The sequence below is a fragment of the Podarcis tiliguerta genome (assembly GCF_965153285.1).
Source record: "Podarcis tiliguerta genome assembly, chromosome: 2".
NCBI lineage: Eukaryota > Metazoa > Chordata > Lepidosauria > Squamata > Lacertidae > Podarcis > Podarcis tiliguerta.
In genome coordinates, this window is record NC_139535.1 from 111371215 (window position 1) to 111387582 (window position 16368).

At 51.0% G+C, this 16368-nt stretch overlaps 1 protein-coding gene across 14 annotated transcripts in view; it reads right to left on the reverse strand.

Annotated features, from left to right (window-relative positions):
* Window positions 1-468: 468 nt before the first annotated feature.
* The window catches only part of ZNF385A (zinc finger protein 385A), a 201975-nt gene continuing 186075 nt past the window's right edge, over window positions 469-16368 (reverse strand). For all 14 annotated transcript variants that reach the window (XM_083427683.1, XM_083427680.1, XM_083427678.1 and 11 more), the window contains 4 exons: window positions 14587-14931; window positions 6659-6837; window positions 5321-5416; window positions 469-2812 (listed from right to left, as the gene is read on the reverse strand). In XM_083427683.1, coding sequence (XP_083283809.1) covers window positions 2582-2812; window positions 5321-5416; window positions 6659-6837; window positions 14587-14931 — 851 coding nt within the window. In that variant the 3' untranslated portion in view covers window positions 469-2581. The remainder of the gene's footprint in view (window positions 2813-5320; window positions 5417-6658; window positions 6838-14586; window positions 14932-16368) is intronic.

Here is a 16368-nt window from a genome sequence, read left to right on the forward strand (position 1 = left end):
CTGCCCCCCCCCCTTGGCTATACCCATGGATGCAGCTCCCTTATCAAGATCTTCACAAATCTGACCAGTAGGAGTGGAAGTGGGAATGGAGAGGGAATTTGCTTCCCCTGAAATCCCCACCCCGTATCCCAAGGCTCTGGGATTTTGTACAGTGACATTCTCATGACCAGATCCAGGGGATGGGTTCTCTAGCTAAGTGTCCCTGAGGTCAGTGGAGCAGGAACAAACAAGATGCACTGGTCTGCTGACCTGGAGGAAATGGAAAGCCATCTTCCCCATGTTTATACCAGTCCTATCCAATGCAGTGGTTTCATAATGCCTGCCAGCTGCAAGTTCCATGCCTTCCCTCCCTTCAGCATCAGAAGTGGGCTCTGGGATCAGAGCACACGCCTGCCCACAGAGCCTAGGGGTTGCTCCCAGTCTGAAGCCCTGGAGTCCCCGACAGAGGCGAAGAATGCAGGCGAAAACGAGCCTTATCACTTTTATTGTTGTCAAGGGGCAGAGGGATCAAAGGTGCTATATGGGATGAAGCAGAAAGGCATTGGTGTCAGCAAGAAAGGTGGGGCGGGGGGGGGGAGAGACAGGGCAAGGAGAAAGTCTAGCATGGACAGACGGATGGCAGATGGAAAGACAGACACTCTGGGGTGAACAGGACACCTGGGATGGGCAGAGGGAGGGGGACAGATTGCCTTGTGGGCTTTGAGGGGCTGAGGTAACGCGGGACAGGACTGGCGTGATTCATGCCAGCTAGGGGGAAGGTGGGTCCCATTCCCCCCACATACGCCAGTGTCTCTATTGCTCTGAACGTCAGTCACAGTTTTGAAAGGGGCAAGGTAGAGGAGTGTGGCTAATGGCCATGGCATGGAAGACCTTCCTCCCTGGTCTACGGGGTCATATTCCGGGCCTTGCGTTGTTCTGCTCGGGGCAGGTGGGAAACTGCAGACCATGGTGCGTGCATGCAGGCGTGTGTGTGTGTGTGAGAGAGAGAGTGAACCCGAACCTCCGTTGTTCCATTAATCAACACACACAAATGTACACACACACACACGCAAAATCCATGGATAGGCGCCAACTAGGATGCGTGCCAGGGAATTTAACAAGCATCTGGAATTTTATGTGCGCCGGGTGGGGTTGGGCTTTAGGAGAAGGGGGCCTGGAGAGGAGGAGGCTGTTTAATCTCCAGGAAACTAATGACCTGGCCTCCTGGTTAATGTCCCACCCACTCAGGAAAGGGGTGGAGGGATGGGGACCCAACTCTGTAGAAAAAAAGCAGAGGGGGAAGGAGACACAGAGAGATGTTGTGCTACCATGGCAACAGCTCAAATAACCCAAAGGGAAGGTCTACAGGCAGAACGAGATGCAAGGAACTCCTTTAGAGAAGAGATCCCTGCTCTTCTTTACTTAGGAGCCAAGAGTCGAGGCTAACAACCCAGTCAGATGAGTCAAAGCCCTTGCTCCTACTCAGTGAGATAGCAGTGTGAGTCCCAGTTTTTCATCACCACACACACACACACACACACACACAACCATACCCATCACATGGTTTCCAGGTTAGGTGATGGGATCGCACTCACAATTCAGAGTTCTTCCTGATTCCTCCAGATTTAACAAAACGTAACTTAAAAACAGCCCAGCCCAGATTCCCTTGATTTTCCTTACCTAGGGAGGGTGGCTGGTGTAGAGGAGGGAACGGTTGTCTGACTCAGGTGTGTGGATGTCACTTCTGAACAGAAAACGATGCTGAGTTTGTTTGTTTATGTCTGTCTGCCTCTTAGAGGAATGGGGGTGAGGGCAATGGGAGCACAGTAATTGCTCTGCCAGTCTCTTGTCGAGGTGCAGCGGTGGTGGGGCCACTGGGGGCCCCCATTGCATGGAAGCGCAGTGAGGGTGGGGCCAGCACAGGGGAGCGTGGGGAAATCGGGGGGGGGGGGTATGTACATGGAGGTGCCGGCCAGCATTATTGCAGTAGGGGCTCTGTCTTCCGGAGGCCCTGTCTTCTGTCCCGTGCACACAAACACACACACACACCCCTTTCAGTGCAAGTGGACAATGGCTTGTATGAGTGGGGGAGGCAAGGGCCCCCCCTTAGCTCTGGGATGGAAGGAGATTGCTTGCTGATCAGTCCCTGAGGTACCAGAACTGCCTCCCCTTTCGATGCTCCACAGAGTCCTGGGGAGGCACCATTACTCCCCAACCTTTTGTGTACCTCGGGAGATGTGACTGACACACACACATAGATGCACACGAACACACCTTGGCCCAGCCTGTGGGAGACCCTGGCTCTTGTGCAGATTTGGCCAGGGACCCCAGATGGGGTTGAGAGCAGGTGTGTGTGTGTGTTTGTGTGAGGGCGGGATTGTCCCTTTTTCTCTTCTCAGAAAAATATTTCCATCTCTAGTTACAAAGAAAAAAAGAGGAAAAGAAACAAAAAAAAAAGAAAGGAAAGGAAAAATCGCTCCCGTTGGATGGGGCCGGGCGCCATGTGACGTTGCCGAGACCTGTTGCTAGTTGCCGGGGTGGGCGGTTCCAGTGGTGCCAAGAGTCCCGGGATTGTGGCAGGCAGGTGGGTGGACGGGCGGCATCAGTATGGCGAGAAGAGGATGGGTCCGTGTGCAGTTCGGATGGGCCCCGGAGCCGGGCGCAGGAGCGGGTGCGTCAGAGGCGGGCCCTGCAAGAGCGGGGGCGTCGGGGCTGGTCGCAGCGTCAGGGGCGAGGAAGCGGCAGCTGCCATGGCTGCTGCCACAGCCAGCGGATTGGGCAGCAATCCGGCTGCCAGCGACTTGGGAAGCTCCTTAGGGAAGGCCAGGGAGCCCTGTGGAAAGAAAACGAGAGAGGCAGGCGTCAGAGGCAACGTTGGAGATTGCCTTACGGTAAGTCAGAGCTTTGGTCCATCCAGCTCAGTAGTGCACTGACTGGCAGCAGCTTTTGCATAGTCCCAGGAGTGGACATCCCCAGTTGTCATGGACTGGATACAGAGGGGGGGGGGTGGCAGCCACCAGCTGGGAAACCCCAAAGGGAAGAAGGCTCAGAGCTAGGGGATGGTGGTGGGACAACAGTACCTGGTCAGAGGGAGGAGACTGGGAGGAGGAGGTGTCAAAAGCTGAAGAGGTAATAGGGTTTTTAGGGAGAAGGAAGAGGCGGAATCAGAGGTAGAAGTGGAGGCAAGCCAAGGAGCAGAAATGAAGCAGGCTGCTGAAGACGCCAGGGAGTAAAGGTAAAGGGACCCCTGACCATTAGGTCCAGTCATGGCCGACTCTGGGGTTGCGGCGCTCATCTCGCTTTACTGGCCGAGGGAGCCGGCGTACAGCTTCCAGGTCATTTGGCCAGCATGACTAAGCAGCTTCTGGTGAACCAGAGCAGTGCATGGAAATGCCATTTACCTGGAGTGGTACCTATTTATCTACTTGCACTTGGGCGTGCTTTTGAACTTCTAGGTTGGCAGGTACCGAGCAATGGGAGCTCACCCCATCGCGGGGATTCGAACCACCGACCTTCTAATCGGCAAGTCCTAGGCTCTGTGGTTTAACCCACAGCGCCACAGAGCAGTCTAGAATCAGAGACAGAAGCGGAGGCATGCCAAGGAGCAGAAATGGGGCAGACTGCTGAAAACGCCAGGGAGTAGGGCTGGGCAAGGTCAGGTTTTCAACATCGCGATCTGGCACCGTGATGTTGAAATGGAGGCAGGAACAAGGTGCGTTGGCTCCAGCCCCGTGAGGTATCAGGGTGAAACTGCCACCACTCTCACCGAGGCAGCTGTGGTGTTTTCACCCTGGCTCCTGACCAGGGTTTCCTTGTGCTGCTCAGCTGGGCGGGGGCACAAAGGCCCTGCCCCCCCAGCTGAGTCCCAATGTCCTTCTGGTTCAAGTGTGAGGCATGGGGGCTTGCTCAGCTGGGGGGGCGGGGCGGAGCAGTTTAACCTAACCCCGCTGCTGGCTTGCGCAAGCCAGAGACGGGGTGGGGCTTCTTTAAACTGCTCCGCTGAGGAGTGAGCCCATGCCTTAGCGGAGCCATTTAAAGAGGCTGAGGGAGGAATAAGCTGTATTGGACCGACAATGCAGCTTGTTCCTCCCTCTGTGTTAGGAAGGGCAGTGTGTGATGGCGGCTTCACCCAGCAGTACAGTGGTGCCTCGGGTTACAGACTCCACTAACCCAGATATAGTACCTCGGGTTAAGAACTTTGCTTCAGGATGAGAACAGAAATCGCGCAGCGGGGTGCGGCAGCAGTGGGAGGCCCCATTAGCTAAAGTGGTGCTTCAGGTTAAAAACGGACCTCCAGAACGAATTAAGTTCTTAACCTGAGGTACCACTGTATATAGTGGATGAAACCAGTGCTGCTCCCGAGTCCCTCTGCTTCCAGCAACCCTGTTAGCAGAGGGGATTCAGGAGCAGCAATATACTGCTGGGTGAAGCCACCATCACACCCTGCTCTTTGTGGGCAACACATCGCCCAGGCCTTCCAGGGAGTCTCCCCCTCCTGCTGCAACAAGCTTTTCTCTTCCCTGGACTTCCAGAATCAGGAGAAATAGAAACAGACGCACCGGTAGAGTCTCAGACAGCTTGGGAAGGACTAGGGAGAGGAGGGCAGTTAGGTAGCTTTGACCTGGTAGAGAACTTCAGTCCGCACCAGGGACAAGATCTACCGGGAGTTGTTGTTGTTGTGCTCATTAGGCCTGGCACTATTGAGCAGCCTTGTTTCTCCTAATAAAGAGTTAACTTCACTTGGTGTGATTTATTGCTGGACACCCAACATTATTTTGAGATGCCAGGGACTGAACCTGGAACCTTCCACATGCAAAGCGGATACTCTAGCCCTTCCCCAACCAGAAAAGGAAGCTAAGCTGCACCCAACATTGGGGGGGGGGTCCTGTTAAGTATGTGTGATGTCACACGACTGTTGCAGATCTCCCAAGGGTCTGCGCGGTGTCTTCCGTTGCTGCGTGGCCTAGGATGCCCTCCAGCCAGGCCACACGGCATCTCCCAAAGCAGCGCAAGACAGCAGACAGAGGAAGGGGAGCAAGGAAGGAGTCGGCCGCCTCAATATTGGGGGAGGGGCTTGTCCCCCACCCCAACGGACATGGGGAGTGGGGGCTGTAGATGCCTCAGTCCTGTAGAGTTGGTGTCTATTTTTATAAATGAAAAACCCCCTGGAACAAAAAGGTGCCTTCACACATTTTGTTTTGCTTGGTTTATGTTATATGGTCAGGTGCGCAGCTCTCAAAGTCTGTCCAGTACGTACTGCTCTGAGCACAGTCACCCCAACCCACTCCAAACGGAGAGATGCCCCCAGCCCCTGGCCACGCTGGCCAATACCGCCACTCACCTGCAGCTCTGCCATGCCTCGCTGCTTCTTGTGCCGACTCAACAAGGGGTTGGGCTTCCCAGCTACTCCATCCCGGTGCCGTCGACTGGAAATGTGCTACAAAGAGGAAGAACCAGGCATAATGCTTAGGAGCAACCATGGAATCTTCACTCCCTGACTTGGCTTCCCTCAAGATCTCTTTCCCTTCCCCAATCCATCAACAAGCGTGCACAGAATTCAGTAAGTGAAGTTCTGACATGCTCACCGGAGCTGCTAATTTCTGTTTCCTTGTGCACATACCTAGGGGAGAGTCAATGGGCTGTGGGGTGTGGGAGCGCCCAGGCATTATTTGTACACAGACAGCAAATAATGGGCTAGGCCATGGTTGTCTGGTGCCTGAGGTGGGCAGCGCCAATGTTCTCCCCGCTCCAAATTAACAGAGCACAATCCACCAGAGAGAGCCCCACTGAATAATAATAATAATTTATTTATATCCCGCCCTCCCCAGACGAAGCCAGGCTCAGAGCGGCTAACAACAATAAAAGTAACACAGTTTACATAAAATCACAATCAATTAATTGAAATGCATTCTAAAATCAATTCATTCGAAAACCAAAATCAAATTAATGGCAACCATTGGGCTAGAGTTCTATGTGGATTACTGAAAGAGGGGGTCAGACTGTGCCTTGGCCAAAGGCCTGGTGGAACAGCTGTGTCTTGCAGGCCCTGCGGAAAGATGTCAAGTACCACAGGGCCCTAGTCTCTTGTGACAGAGCGTACCACCAGATCGGGGCCACGGCCGAAAAAGCCCTGGCTCTGGTTGAGGCCAGCCTAACCTCCCTGTAGCCCGGGATCTCCAGGATGTTTTTATTTGAAGACCGTAAGGTCCTCCGTGGGACATACCAGGAGAGGCAGTCCCATAGGTACGAGGGTCCTCGTGGACAGGAGCTGTGCCCCATGGGTTATATCTGTCCTACACACTGCAGCTCTCAACAAAGATCAGAATGGGAGACCACTTCATTTTGCCCCCTTCGGTGAGCTGACTTTGCCCCAGTGACTTAGGCTAAAGCCAGGGCTTAAATTTCTGCAATAGGAAGTCCTGATAGGGAGCTCAAGGTACCCTGGAAGCTGTGCTCTTTCGACACAAAAGTGTGCTGTTCTCTAAACCTGGACTGACTGCCATTACTAAGAGGAGAGGAAAATGTAGTCCGTGTATGCTCAGAGGCACATAGCTCTTTCATAGCTGAGCATTATAAAATAAAATAACTTTGATTATACTGTGTCCCTTACGCTCTTTCTAGTGGCACAAAGGCCTTCACCAGCAAAATAGACTGTCGAGGTATTAAAATGCCTCCCCACCTGTTTGAGCTGGATCTCCGAGTTGACTTTGACATTGCAGATTTCACAGTGGAAGGTTCTCTCCTGAGCACTGGGGTCTTGGCCGCCCGGCTCCCCTCCAGTGGTGGGGCTCAGGCGTGGATATGCCTTGATAGGCCCCAACCCGCTGCGTGCCTCCAGGATAGTCTTGTGCTTTGTACCTAGGAAGAGAACAAGAAGCAGTTCTGTAAGTATAAAGGCTCAAAGCACCCTCTTGAGAGACTTCCATTCATCAGAACTCTTCTTTATAGCACTCCCGGCTGGATGCTTGCTTCACAGCGAGTGCTATGCACAAAATGGATCATTAATCTTAACCAGCCCTCCATAATATAAGGGTTTAAGTGAAAACTTTAATTATTTTAATTGTAATTATAGAAATTATAGTCCTACAATTAAAGGAATTTAACCTATGGTTTGTTGTGCATCCCATGGTTCCCTGTGGGAAGATCAGTGGGGACATGGACCAGGGTCTTTTATGCAGTGGCACCTTCTTTACAGAACCAGCTCCCTCAGCAAAACCACCAGGCTCCCTCATAGCTCCTTCCGCAAGCAAAGGAATGTGTTTTTATTTCAAAGAGATGGTTAGCCAAAGGGGCACAATATGTCATCTTCTTATTTAACATCTGCTGCCTGTTTTTATGTCACAAGTAAAGTACAATTGGCAACTTCACTGACAAGAGCAAAAAACAGACCTCTCAAACATTGACCTAACACCTCCCTCCACAGAACCTCCATTTGTTCTCAGAACATCCCTCTGGGATTAGAAATCTCCTCACAGCAAGCTTAACTCTCCCTGCCCTCTCTCCCTACTAGGTTCTTTTACAATTGCCACCTCAAATTTAGGTTATAACTTCATGGAAGGGGGCATGGTAATAACCAAGTTCTCACTAAGGTAGATAAACCTGTATTGGGTTGCACTACTTCAGTGATGGCCCAACTTGGCCCTCCAGCTGTTTTGGGACTACAGTTCCCATCATCCCTGACCACTGGTCCTGTTAGCTAGGGATGATGGGAGTTGTAGTTCCAAAACAGCTGGAGGGCCAAGTTGGGCTATCACTGCACTACTTCATGCTTCAGGCAGGGATTTAAACAGTGGAATCCCCTTATGCACAACATTCCCAGAACATGGCAAACAAGCATGTCAAGGACGAAGCTAAGTTAACATTCTTCTCCCCAACATCTGGCTTTCTCTGTTGAGGGCCCAGGTCCCCCACTCATGACCTATAGCATTGTCCCCCACCTTGCCCATAAGAAAATGGCCATGGAGGGGCAGGGCAGAGGCAAGGAAGCCAGGGTCTGCTTTCCAACCTGGCACTGTATGCATATAAGTCCTACGGCAGGCATCATCAAGGTCACTTTCAAATAGCTATACATTAATTTGATGCCAATCGCGCAGGGTTTTGAGGGGAAACCCAGGAAGCCCATAGGTTAAAAACTGTTGTGTGTGTGCAGCTGACACGAAACACAACTACTCTACTGATGCATGACATCAGGAGCCTCTGGGCAGGCCTATCAGATCAAATCAAGACACTGAGGTAACAAACTTGACAGCCAGCAGATGTCAAGATACCTAAAAATGGACGGGCCTATAGCCAGAAATTTGGTGGCAGTGAGGGGGCCTAGAGTTACACTGAGGGCCCTTTGCAATTCAGTGCAAAACAACATAAAACCTCGTTTCAAGAGATGTAACGAGTTTACAGGCACTTATTTTCTTAGAAGTTACAATAAAACAAATGTAAAAATATATTCAGATTATATTCACAAGTACCAGTGTCCATGTATTAAGTAAGCAAGACCCATGGGCAGGAGCAGGCTTCCATGTTACTGAGTCACTGGGTAGGGTATTGCCTGGGCACCTTACACCTTTTAAAGTCAGGGATGGGGAAACCTGTGGCCCTTCAGATGTTTTTGGACTCCAATCAGCCCCAGACAGCATAACTCAGTGGTCAAAGATGATGAGAGCAGTAGCGCAACAATATCTGGAGTGCCACCAGTTCCCTATTTCTGCTTTAACTAAGAGGGCTAGATGTGGTCTTTAAAAAACTGACAGTTCAGTGTCCTGGAATATCCTTGCCCATGGGCCAGGCACCCCTCTTGTGTGGGTTTAGCTCAGAAATGATTGGATTCATTCCCCTGGAAGCAATAACCTACTCTAACACAAGGTAATGAGGTGTGTGCATGTTGCATGTGACAAGAAGAGTTGCACTGCCACACACTAGGATTGTGCCTATTTTGTGCGAAAAAAATGAATCCAAATCCTAAACCAAGATAACCCTAATTAAAAGGTAAAGGTACCCCTGCCCGTACGGGCCAGTCTTGCCAGACTCTAGGGTTGTGCGCCCATCTCACTCAAAGAGGCCGGGGGCCAGCACTGTCCGAAGACACTTCCGGGTCACGTGGCCAGCGTGACATCGCTGCTCTGGCGAGCCAGAGCCGCACACGGAAACACCGTTTACCTTCCCGCTAGTAAGCGGTCCCTATTTATCTACTTGCACCTGAGAGTGCTTTCGAACTGCTAGGTTGGCAGGCGCTGGGACCGAACAACAGGAGCGCACCCCGCCGCGGGGATTCGAACCGCTGACCTTTTGATCAGCAAGCTCTAGGCGCTGAGGCTTTAACCCACAGCGCCACCCGCGTCCCGGCATAACCCTAATTATGTCCCCCAAAAGCTGAATTTGTACAAATTAAACAAATATGCTTTTATTTGAAAATTTATTCTGCTCTACTGGTCAAAGAGCAAAGCAGTAAGGAGGGCACTGAAATACTGCTGTCTGCTAGAAATCCTGCTGAACTCTGCCTCTGCAGCCACAAGGGCCAAACACTTGGGTTTTTGCCTGCTTTCTACATTGAGGCCCAATAGATGCTGAATTCTGCACCTGATATTAATTTGTGCATTTGTATAGTATGTCTGGATGCAGGTGGCGCTGTGGGTTAAACCACAGAGCCTAGAACTTGCCGATCAGAAGGTTAGCGGTTCGAATCCCCGTGACGGGGTGAGCTCCCGTTGCTCGGTCCCTGCTCCTGCCAACCTAGCACTTTGAAAGCACATCAAAGTGCAAGTAGATAATAGGTACCGCTCTGGTGGGAAGGTAAACGGCGTTTCCATGCGCTGCTCTGGTTTGCCAGAAGCGGCTTAGTCATGCTGGTCACATGACCCAGAAGCTGTACGCCGGCTCCCTCGGCCAATAAAGCGAGATGAGCGCCGCAACCCCAGAGTTGGCCACGACTGGACCTAATGGTCAGGGGCCCCCTTTATAGTGTGTCTGCAGAGTTAAGGAATGCACACCCGCCCGCCCCCTACCTTGCAACTACCCAGCTGCCACTGTTCATGAAGAGGGCACAGAGAAAAATTAAACCAGCCACATATACACAAAACATCCAAAAGTACAGTTCTCCCCATCCTACCCCCCCCCAAATTGTCAGGAGAAGAGGCAGAATTCCAAACTTCACACGAGCCCGCTTTATTAAGGCGAGGTGGCCCTAACTCTGGAACAGAAGGTCCCAAATTCAGTTCCCGGCATCTCAGGCCAGGGGTGGGGTGAGGAAGCGGCAAGGTCAGGGGAGCTCAAAGTTAGTGCCAGGGGCCCCACAGGTATGTGCACACCTGTGCCACTGCTGCCACCAAACTGAAGCTCCCCACGCTTCACCCCATCCTGCCACTGCCTTGATTCCGCCGCTGCCACCATGGCATGTGCCGCTGCTGCAGAACCACCAACATAGAGCTAGAGCCTGACTTGATACAAGGCAACTTCCAACGTTCCTAAATCCAGCCGTTTCTGGAAACGATGGGAAAAGTAATCCCCTACTGTAGCATATCAGTTAAGAGTATGAGCTATGAAGTCAGGAAAAGCCTGGTTCAAATCCCAGCTCAGGGAGCCAAAGAAGAGGCAAAGTATAAGGTTTTTCCAGGTAATGACTCAGTACCACAGAACACCCTACTATTCTATTTTTACCAAAATGGAAGGCAAAGCTCTTCTCTTTGCTTTGCCTTGCCCCCCTGCCAGGGCTGGCTAGAGCAGAGTAGGCCTACAGGCAGCAAATGCTGGCTGCCAGCAAAGGGTGGGAAACGATCCATTGCTTATTTTATTATTATATATATATATATTTCTATGCAAGGAGGAGGAGGACAGAGAAGGGGAGAGAAGCACCATTCAGATTTCCTTCCTCAGGCACTAACATGTCTTGGGTCACCCTGCTTGCTACGATGGCCTTGGCTTTGCTGCTGAGGCATCACATCGTTCTGACCCTCCGGACCCTTCCAAAGTCTCCAGTTTCCTTTGAAGCTGCTCAGCGGCCTCTCGGCCAGAGCGCCGTGGCTCTTGACTAGATGCTAATGCATGTGGAAGGGAGATACAGGCCGAGGTGAGGCATGCAAAGGGACGAGAAAGGATACAGCTTGCTGAAAGGCACGGCCTCGCTCAAGAGCGGCTGCTGCGCTGCTCTCGTCTCTTGATTCTCCAGACCTGGAAAGTTGGTTGGGAGAAGGGAGCAGGGGTTTCCACAGGAAACTTAAGCTCCTGTGCCTGTGAGCTCATTTTTGTGGGGAATGCCTGACAGGCTGCCAACAGGGGCTCTGCAGCCGCACCCAAGGCTCCAGCTATTGTTTCCATGGTGACAAAGCCAAAGCTGCAAAGCACTATGGGGAAAGGAGACAAAAGAGCTGAGTTTGGGGCAGGGGAAACAGAGGAGGAAGGAGTGTCAGGATGGTTGCCACTTTTTTTTCTGGCAGGGCTCCTGTGTCTTTATCAGCTGCTGAAAGTTGGGCTAGGAGGAGAAATGGAGCAATTTTTACTGGCATAGTAGGGCAATGGCTATTAAGATCAAGCAGGGTGTAGAAGATGCGCATGAGAGTACTTAAGATCAGCAAAGACTAGTACAGGGATGGAAGAATCCTTATGTTCCAGAATTGCCATAACCCCTAATCATTGGCCATGCCGGCTGGAGGTGATGGGAGCTAGAGTTCAACAGTGTCTGGAGGGGCTAAGGTTAGTAAAGGTAAAGGGGCCCCTGACCATTAGGTCCAGTTGTGGCCAACTCTGGGGTTGCAGCGCTCATCTCACTTTATTGGCCGTACAGCTTCTGGGTCATGTGGCGAACCAGAGCAGCGCACAGAAACGCCGTTTACCTTCCCGCCGGAGTGGTACCTATTTATCTACTTGCACTTTGACATGCTTTGGAACTGCTAGGTTGGCAGGAGCTGAGACCGAGCAATGGGAGCTCACCCCGTCGCAGGGATTCGAACCGCCAACCTTTTTATCGGCAAATCCTAGGATCTGTGGTTTAACCCACAGCGCCACCCTAAGGTTACCCCCCCCCCTTTACTAGGGCAGTGGCAGAACAGGTGTTGCCTTCTTGTTCTATTCCGATCTGGGGCTCATCCACACAAGGTTAATGTGGAATTGCAGCTGTGTTTGCATATTGTCTTCATTCAAGTGGCAGTCTGCACCTTCCCCCTGCTAAATTCTTATCTTATGGATGCACAGATACAGGATAAAAAATCAAATATAAAACCATGTCACCCAACTGTGGAGGCACTGAAGCCCATTGTGCGGGTGGGCAGGCTTGTTTTTGTTTTTACACATGTGGTATCATTTCACTTGGGGGGGGGCATCTGGTGCCACCCCCACTAGGAGGTTAAGGGGTGATATGCTAGCCATGTTCAAATATATAAAAGGATGTCACATAGAGGAGGGAGAAAGGTTGTTTTCTGCTGCTCCAGAGAAGCGGACACGGAGCAATGGATCCAAACTACAAGAAAGAAGATTCCACCTAAACATTAGGAAGAACTTCCTGACAGTAAGAGCTGTTTGACAGTGGAATTTGCTGCCAAGGAGTGTGGTGGAGTCTCCTTCTTTGGAGGTCTTTAAGCAGAGGCTTGACAACCATACGTCAGGAGTGCTCTGATGGTGTTTCCTGCTTGGCAGGGGGTTGGACTCGATGGCCCTTGTGGTCTCTTCCAATTCTATGATTCTGTGATTCTATGATTCTACTTTTATTTTGTTTCCATCAGCCCAAAGGAAAGGATGCAGACTGCCCTTTCCCGCTGGTTGCTGCTGAAGGCACATTCGCCATTATTTTTTAAACAGCCATTTTGCGCAGAACTGCTCTTGCACAGAGTAGCTGTATTCAAAATTAAAACAAAATGTGGCCTTGCAGGTGCAGGAGGTGAGAAAGGAAAAGGAGAGCGAAGGAAACATTTGGCAGTCTTTCATGCAAGTGAATTCAAATACTTGCCATGCTTGGAGCAACACACACACACACAGACTATTCTTTTAGACACATCTTAAAATTATATTTGACTGCTCTTTTGGGTATATTGGAAAACTTGCATATTGTTCTAAAGGTGCATGCAGAGCTAAAGAAATACCTGTACGCACAGCCACAATGGGCCTCAGGTTTCTGGAACTTATGGGGAAGTACTACTTGTGAGGAGGGGACAATGCACAGTATGAATACATCTCATCAAGCACTGCCCACAAGTGTGGACAGGAAACACCGAAAAAGATTCCAGAGGTACAAAACTGAAAGCACAAAAGAACACATGGGAACAGCAACCCATGAACGGGCGCATGAATCCCCGAGCATGGACACAGCCTTGGATCAGCTATCCTGCACATTCAAAGATCTGCCCGTCCTCTCCCATCTCTCTGCCAGTCCAGGGCCTTCACATGGAACACTTTTCTTTCATCTCCACCATTTCTTACCGTAGAAAGAAAGAAAACAAAAGCTTCGTCTTCAGACACTAAAGGAAATATTAACACACTTCAGTGCTGTTCAGTGTGCTGTTCAATTGGCGCTAAGAGATTTTGAATGACTGGCTATGGCGCTGAAGTTCCGCTGGAAAGCAAGTGGGGATTGACACCTCGCGAGAAGCCAAAGGGGAGGCTGAATGCAAATTCTAGTACTGATGAGCACTGCTCCTTGCTCCTACCAGTCCAAAACTAGAACTAATTACACAGAATAGGGGAAAGAAGCTATGCAAATGTGTATATGAGTTTCAGAATCCCCTTTTTTCTTGATACAGGATTTTGAATACCTGGGTGCAGAACATGAGGGGTGGGGACAGGGAATGTTGTTTTCTAAAATGCAGACTATACAGCTCTGGTTATCACCAGCTGGAACACACAACTCATAAAACTGTTTTTCCAAACTACCATGTTATGATAGTTTGATGCCCAACCTCCTTCCTTTGCAAAAAACTTTAAAGCAGGGAAGCTGTGAGAGGGGCAGGGAGGGGGAATGGGAGCACATGCCCCCCCCCGCCCCTTGATTTTCACCTGATTCATACCACCACTACCAAGTTGCTTTTACCCTTGCTGAGATTTTGGGCTGATGGGTCTGCAATCCTGCAGCAGAAAAAGCAGCTTAGGTACTAATTTCAAGTGGATGGGATGCGGGTGGCGCTGTTGGTTAAACTACAGAGCCTAGGGCTTGCCGATCAGAAGGTTGGCGGTTCGAATCCCCATGACGGGTTGAGCTCCTCGGTCCCTGCTCCTGCCAACCTAGCAGTTTGAAAGCACGTCAGAGTGCAAGTAGATAAATAGGTACCGCTCTGGCGGGAAGGTAAACGGCGTTTCCGTGCGCTGCTCTGGTTCGCCAGAAGCGGCTTAGTCATGCTGGCCACATGACCCGGAAGCTGTACGCCGGCTCCCTTGGCCAATAAAGCGAGATGAGCGCCGCAACCCCAGAGTCAGCCACGACTGGACCTAGTGGTCAGGGGTCCCTTTACCTCTACCTTTAATTTCAAGTGGAAATTGACTGGTACTACCCACTTCCCAAAATCTGTGCTGCAAACCACCTCCCCACAAGGGCACTTTGCAAAGGGGAAGTGAGCCCTGAACAGGACCATGAAGTGGTAACGAGAAATCCTATCTCATGAAAACATGCTCCCCCCAAAAAAAAGTTTTTACCTTTGTTGTGAGCCTCGAGTTGAGACAGTGAATTGACAGCCACTTTGCAAAGTGCGCAGTACAACAGCTTCTTGGCCTTCTCTTCGTCAGGCTTGGTGTTGCCGTTGCTACTGGGTGCCCCCCCTGAAGTGGCTGGAACTGCAGTTGCCGTAGAGATCTCTCCCACCTTCGTCCCCCAGGTTTGCCCGCTCTTGGAACTCTGGCTAGGTTCTGGGCAGGGGGCTGAGTGGGGCGGCGGGGGCGCTGCTGCCGCCGGAGACACCAGACAGGGCTGCTTATCTGGAGAGGTGGGAGCAGGGACGGGGGGCACCGTCACCGAACCTCCGATGCCGTTCAGTTGCTCGGCTGCGTGAGAAAAAGAGAAGGCAGTTAAGTGGGGATGGAGTAGGAACAGGGCAGATATAGATACAGAGATACACGCACACACACACACCTATGGCCAGTGCTTAATTTACGAAATGCCAAGATGGGGGGGGGGGCTCAAAGTAATGATTAATTTCAGCTCAAGCTCACCAGGGCTCTGCCCCAAAATCTTTTCAATTGCAGGGCTTAAGCAGAGAGCAACGGCAAGCACATCACTACAGTGGTACCTCGGGTTACATATGCTTCAGGTTACATTATTTTTTAAGTGGCTACTTTTTTTTATTAAGTGCAGGCATTTTAATGCAAAAGTCTCTGTATACAGGGGTACCTCAGGTTACATAAGCTTCAGGTTACATACGCTTCAGGTTACAGACTCCCCTAACCCAGAAATAGTACCTCAGGTTAAGAACTTTGCTTCAGGATGAGAACAGAAATCGCACAACGGCAGCGCAGCAGCGGAAGGCCCCATTAGCTAAAGTGGAGCTTCAGGTTAAGAACAGTTTCAGGTTAAGAATGGACTTCCGGAACGAATTAAGTATGTAACCAGAGGTACCACTGTAATAGTAAACACAGAACACATGGCTCACTGGATAGCTCAGTTGGTTAAGAGTGTGGAATTGACGATGCCAAGGTTGCAGGTTTGATCCCCATATGGGACAGTCGTGCATTGCAGGGTAAAGGTAAAGGGACCCCTGACCATTAGGTCCAGTCGTGGCCGACTCCTGGGGTTGCGGCGCTCATCTTGCTTTATTGGCCGAGGGAGCTGGCATACAGCTTCCAGGTCCTATGGCCAGCATGACTAAGCTGCTTCTGGCGAACCAGAGCAGCACACGGAAACGCCGTTTACCTTGGGCTAACTAAACCTCAGGGCCCCTTCCAACTCTACAATTCCGATTCCTGCCCCTCACTACAGAGAGCCAAAGCAAGGTGCCATTATGTATTTATTTTATATACCACTTGATTCTCCTGCCAACCTAGCAGTTCGGAAGTACGTCAAAGTGCAAGTAGATAAACAGGTACCACTCCGGCAGGAAGGTAAACGGCATTTCCGTGCGCTGCTCTGGTTCGCCAGAAGTGGCTTAGTCATGCTGGCCACATCAGGACTAGCTCTGCCACTCTGTACGGAAATTGGGTCAGATCAAAGGGCTACCACATTGAGGACTGAGCATGCCCAGTGGTCGTGGAACGCAGGTTGACGGTTGGAGGGGGTGGGAATAGAAAACTGGGGGGGGGGGAGGGAGAGAGAGAGAGAGAGAGAGAGACAGAGAGACAGAGAGAAGGAAGGAATGGTGTATTGTGGAAGAGGGCAGAGTTCCAGCTAGCCAACCACAGTTCACCATTTTGTTTGAAGTCCCACTTGTATATTTCTCTATTTCATTCCATCTTAGACAAAGCTAGGAAACTTTTGCTCCTAAGCAG